Source organism: Penaeus japonicus, unplaced genomic scaffold (genome assembly GCF_977035675.1).
Source record: "Penaeus japonicus unplaced genomic scaffold, GWHDUDI00000001_assembly GWHDUDI00000020, whole genome shotgun sequence".
NCBI classification, from domain to species: domain Eukaryota; kingdom Metazoa; phylum Arthropoda; class Malacostraca; order Decapoda; family Penaeidae; genus Penaeus; species Penaeus japonicus.
In genome coordinates this window covers 28,104,794-28,109,793 of record NW_028234422.1, presented here as the reverse complement: position 1 = coordinate 28,109,793, position 5,000 = coordinate 28,104,794, and the positions used below count along the sequence as shown (strand labels likewise).

General features: G+C 41.5%; 1 protein-coding gene across 1 annotated transcript in view; it reads left to right on the top strand.

The window, feature by feature from the left end:
- LOC122248028 (matrix metalloproteinase-25) overlaps window positions 1-5,000 on the top strand; it is a 368,791-nt gene that overhangs the window by 287,838 nt on the left and 75,953 nt on the right. Inside the window, exons 2-3 of the mRNA XM_086548269.1 lie at window positions 2,431-2,532; window positions 3,823-4,001. Of these exons, the coding sequence (XP_086404395.1) occupies window positions 2,431-2,532; window positions 3,823-4,001 (281 nt within the window). The remainder of the gene's footprint in view (window positions 1-2,430; window positions 2,533-3,822; window positions 4,002-5,000) is intronic.

Here is a 5,000-nt window from a genome sequence, read left to right as displayed (position 1 = left end):
TTTTGTGTATTTGTTGTGGTGATATGTGTTATTTTGTGTATTTGTTCTGGTAATATGTGTTATTTTGTGTATTTGTTATGGTGATATATGTTATTTTGTGTATTTGTTCTGGTGATATGTGTTATTTTGTGTAGTTGTTCTGGTAATATGTGTTATTTTGTGTGTTTGTTCTGGTGATATGTTTTATTTTGTGTATTTGTTCTGGTGATATGTGTTATTTTGTGTATTTGTTCTGGTGATATGTGTTATTTTGTGTATTTGTTCTGGTGATATGTGTTATTTTGTGTATTGATGTTTATTGGTGTATCATTTCTTTATGTATTTATTTTGTTTGCTATATTTGACTAATAATTTGTGTTTTTATTCAAATATTTCGTACACGAGGGGCCGACTGTGTGCAATGGCAACCCGTGTTAAAACAAAATGTATATAATTTACGGCTGTTGTTTTGTTGAACGTGATGCTCCATGATTAACGATGGCTTATTATTATGTTTGTTTTCATTTATCTTTCCCTTTGGATGATTTAAGGGCGTCTGAGAGGGTGTGCAACCACCTGACCACAGGGTGTAATTGCAGGCTAGCCGAGTTCCCTTTAAGGCTATCCAGGGTCTCGGTTGGGCATTTCGTGTATGGGTCTTCGCGGGGTGTGACGTCATCGCGATGAGTTCTGTTGGGTTTTATGATTATTTTTTTTCGGGGGGGGGGGGGGGGGATGCATGTGACTTTGTGTGGGTTTGACTTTGACCTGGGTTTGTGTATTTAAGGCTGCATGTGTGTTTTTTTGTGTTTAGGTGTTATATATATACATGTGTGTGTATGTTTGTTTGTTTGTTTGTTTGTGGGTGTGGGTGCAAGACGTGCAATATGTGTATTGTGCTTATTTTTTTTTACTTCATGCAGACGACTTGTATCTCCTTCCTACATTTACCCCCAACCCCACCCCCACCTCACTTCACTCCCACTCTTCCCCACCATCTTAAACACTGTCTCGACCTTGCTATCCCGCATCGACATACATTGCCCTTTTCCCACAGAGCTTCGCTGTAACAACCTCTCCCCCCTTCGCACATGGCCAGTAACCCCCCTCCCCTCCTCCTTTCTCCATCCACCTTCCTCTCCCCATGTCCTCCCTCCCTCCCCTTCCCTCCTCTCTTTCCTTCAGGTGAAACACTTAGGAAAGCACTTGAGAGACAGAGACTGAGACTAATAGACAGAGACAGAGACAGAGAGAGAGATAATAAGTTCCAGAGAAGAGAACTGAATAGAATTGAAGTGAAGAAAAGAAAAAAAATAAAGAAAGGAAGCGACGGGCGAGAGATCAACGAAAGATAAAAGAGAGAGAAAGAGAGAGAGAGAGAAAGAGAAAGCGAGAGAGAATGAGAGAGAGGATGAGAGAGAGAGAAGTGCCTGTGTTAGCCTGAGAGCCTGTGTTAGTGAGGCAGGAGATGGGCACTGACATGGAGTGTGTGAGGCGGCGATACCGCGAACTTAGCGCGCGAGATAACACCTGTATTTATGTGGCGCTGATCACTGCCAATGGGTTTTGCGTCTTGTGTAAATTTTGAGGAGTTTTAAGAGGCGAGGGGGGGGGGGATGGTGTATAGGGGGAGGGAATATTGGGTTGAGGGGGGAGGGTGAGAGGAGAGGGTGGAAAGGGGATAGATAATGAGGGTATGGGGACGATAAGCGTTGATGATGGTGATTGGGGCTGGGCGTAAAACAAACTATTGTGGGAGAGTTGGCCTGTTGGTTTAAGTGAGGCTGGCATGGGTATCATCTCTCTCTCTCTCTCTCTCTCTCTCTCTCTCTCTCTCTCTCTCTCTCTCTCTCTCTCCGGTTTTATTTCTACATCAGCATTGGAAATAACCAAAATCAAAATATTTTCCGACTGGATATAATGTTTTTTTTTCTTCTTTTTTTTAAACAATTATATCGCCAGAATAAAGCACGACTTCCTTCTTTATTCTTCTTCTTCTTTCTTCTTCTTCTTTCTTCTTTCTCCCTCCGCCTCCCCTACAACATCATTACCGGGAGGAAATTTTGTGATGGAATGCAACCTCATGATATCGAATATTGATGTTATCGTTATGTAATATTTTTTTTTTTTATGAACACCGACTTTCAAAATGTTGAAGACTGGAGCATTTTTTGTCTTTGTTTGTCAATTTACAACGCCTTGTGATTTTCTAATACTACCAGAATATGAACTCATTATTATACAACTTCAAAATCTTTTAAAATGATGGACCTCTTATCTAACACAATTATCATTAAGATGGAGCATCATCTTCCCCTCTCCCTCTATCGATAACCAGAATCATTTCCCAATAAAGATTTATTTCGATAAGAATCCCAACAAGAATGTACCATAATTCCATCTGATATGAGCTGGAGTTCTCATCCCCCTCCCCCTGGTTCTCTCCCGCAGCAACACTACCTAATGAAGTACGGCTACCTCCCCATGTCGGATATGGAGACCGGGAACCTCAGGACGGAGGACCAGCTCAGGGACGCCATTCGCACCATGCAGGTCAGTGGATGAGCGCGGCGGCGCGAGTTTGATGTTTTTTTTCTTTTAGTTAAGAAGGTCGCACATGTACACGCATATTCATATGCACATGCGCACGCATGCTCATATGCACATGCGCACGCATATGTAAACACACGAACACGTACACGTACACGCATACACATACGCACCATTCACACGCACACAAGTATACGTATACACATACGTACACGCACGCGCAGACACACACGTACACGCACACGTACACGCACCCGTACACGCACCCGTACACGCACCCGCACACGCACCCACATACGCATACGAACACTCACGCGCATACGCACACTCACATCCATATTTATGTTTCGTAAAACAAATAGCTATTGACTAATGAAGTGAATTCCTTTTATCCGAGAAGGCGGTAGGTCATCTCATGAAAAATATATCTTATTATTAAGTCTTATGTCCTTAATTTGTAATATTTTTTTACACACACACACACACACACACACACACACACACACACACACACACACACACACACACACACACACACACACACACACACACACACACACAACAAACACACACACACACACACACACACACACACACACACACACACACACACACACACACACACACACACACACACACACACACACACACACACACACACACATATATATATACTGCCTTCTATGATCAAAGACAAATGATGCCAACCAGTTTGGAAGCATCCAGTAGTGGGCTGCCAATTTAAAGAAATTTGTTTAGTTATGGCATAAAAGTGCAACACGATTGCACTCGGGGGATAGTTTTCTTCGTTCGCGATGCAGACTTAGAAAGAAAATGGCTAATGCAAGGGGTAACTAGTATGTTGATACCAACCTGTGACAAGGAGGATATTATATTCCAACAGTGCGCGCGTGCGCTTACAAACATGCATGTATATCCGCATTCATATATACACATACATATACATAAGCACGCACCGCACTCGAATATAAGCGCAAGCAAAGCAAAAGTCATGCTACATCTTCACCTCCATGACTGTACACATGTCATGCGCTTGCATAAGTTGAATGTAATATTCACTTTTTAGATCCCAATCCATCCCTCAACTTATAATAGACAGGTCGCAATTTTATTTCACGACACGCGCTAATGTAGCAGTTTAGAAGGGAAAGGACATATTTGGACATTCTAGAAAGGAAAGGATAGTGTTCGCAACCGTCGGTCCATCACAGAAAATCAGTCTCTTTAATTACCCTCTTAATATTCTCTCTCTCCTTCTCCCCGTTCGAACAGCGCTTTGGCCACGTCCCGGTGACAGGAGTACTGGACGAGAAGACGAAGGAACTCTTCCAGAAGCCCCGGTGCTCCCTGCCCGATGTCCTCCCCGACCAGAGCTCCTACACGCTCAGTACGCGGCTGAAGCGATTCGTGAAGCAAGGGAAGAGATGGGACAGGTTCAACATCACCTGGGGGTGAGTACGGCCTTCGTCTTTGTCAAGGGGGGGTGGGTTGTTGGTGTATGTATGTGATGGCTGTGATTGTGTGGCGCTGCGTGGATGTACTTGTCGGGTTCGAAATCCCGCCAGTGTTATGAGTGACAATATTAAGAATTGTATATGGTATGGGCCTTCTGCCCACGCTTTTTTGTTGAGCTGAATGGTCTCGTCGCCCAGAATATAATGCCCATGGCACTCTTTCCGGCTTTGAATTCACACGGAAGTCCAAAGCTTGGTGTTTTGGAAAATTTATTTCTTAAGATATCGATGTTTCTTCAATCCCATTTTAATATCACAAAGCATAGCTGCGATTAAATTCTACAGTTCCTTAGAGTGATTATAAAGAAAACAAAATGTATGCTCGTTTGCAGAAAATATTGGCATGTGTTATTCTAAAAGTATGATAATCAGTTTGCAAATTTTTTTTCTGAGAGGAAGTATATTGTATACGCATGTATTAGCGAGCATTGTTTGTGGAAATAATATGGTTTTACATTTGAAATTTATTGTCGACTATTTAGGTATTTGGTATAACGGTGATGATGATTTCACGTACTTTATGTGCTTTTTCAGAGGATATCTTTAAGACCATATATAAATGTTCTGATACATTTCTCTTTTTTTTTACTTTTGAATGGGCAAGTAAATAAATGCGGAAACAAGGATATTTTGATTGATATACCAGAGACAAAATTAGGTATATTAGGTTTAACATAGTGTCCCATCAATGTAGACTCCGTTTTCTCTGTCACTCAGACTTTTTCCGTTCTCTTTCGCATCTGTGCTCCGCCGGGGTAACTATAAAATATTTGAATATGTTATCGTTGTTCATGATACACATGACACAACTTCAGTTTAGTGTATATGTGTATATATTTATACATGTATATATGCATATGTTTGTAATAGAAGTGAAGATTAATTTCACTTCAATATATTAAATATGAAATGTCATTTGAGGTAGGTTGAACTTCA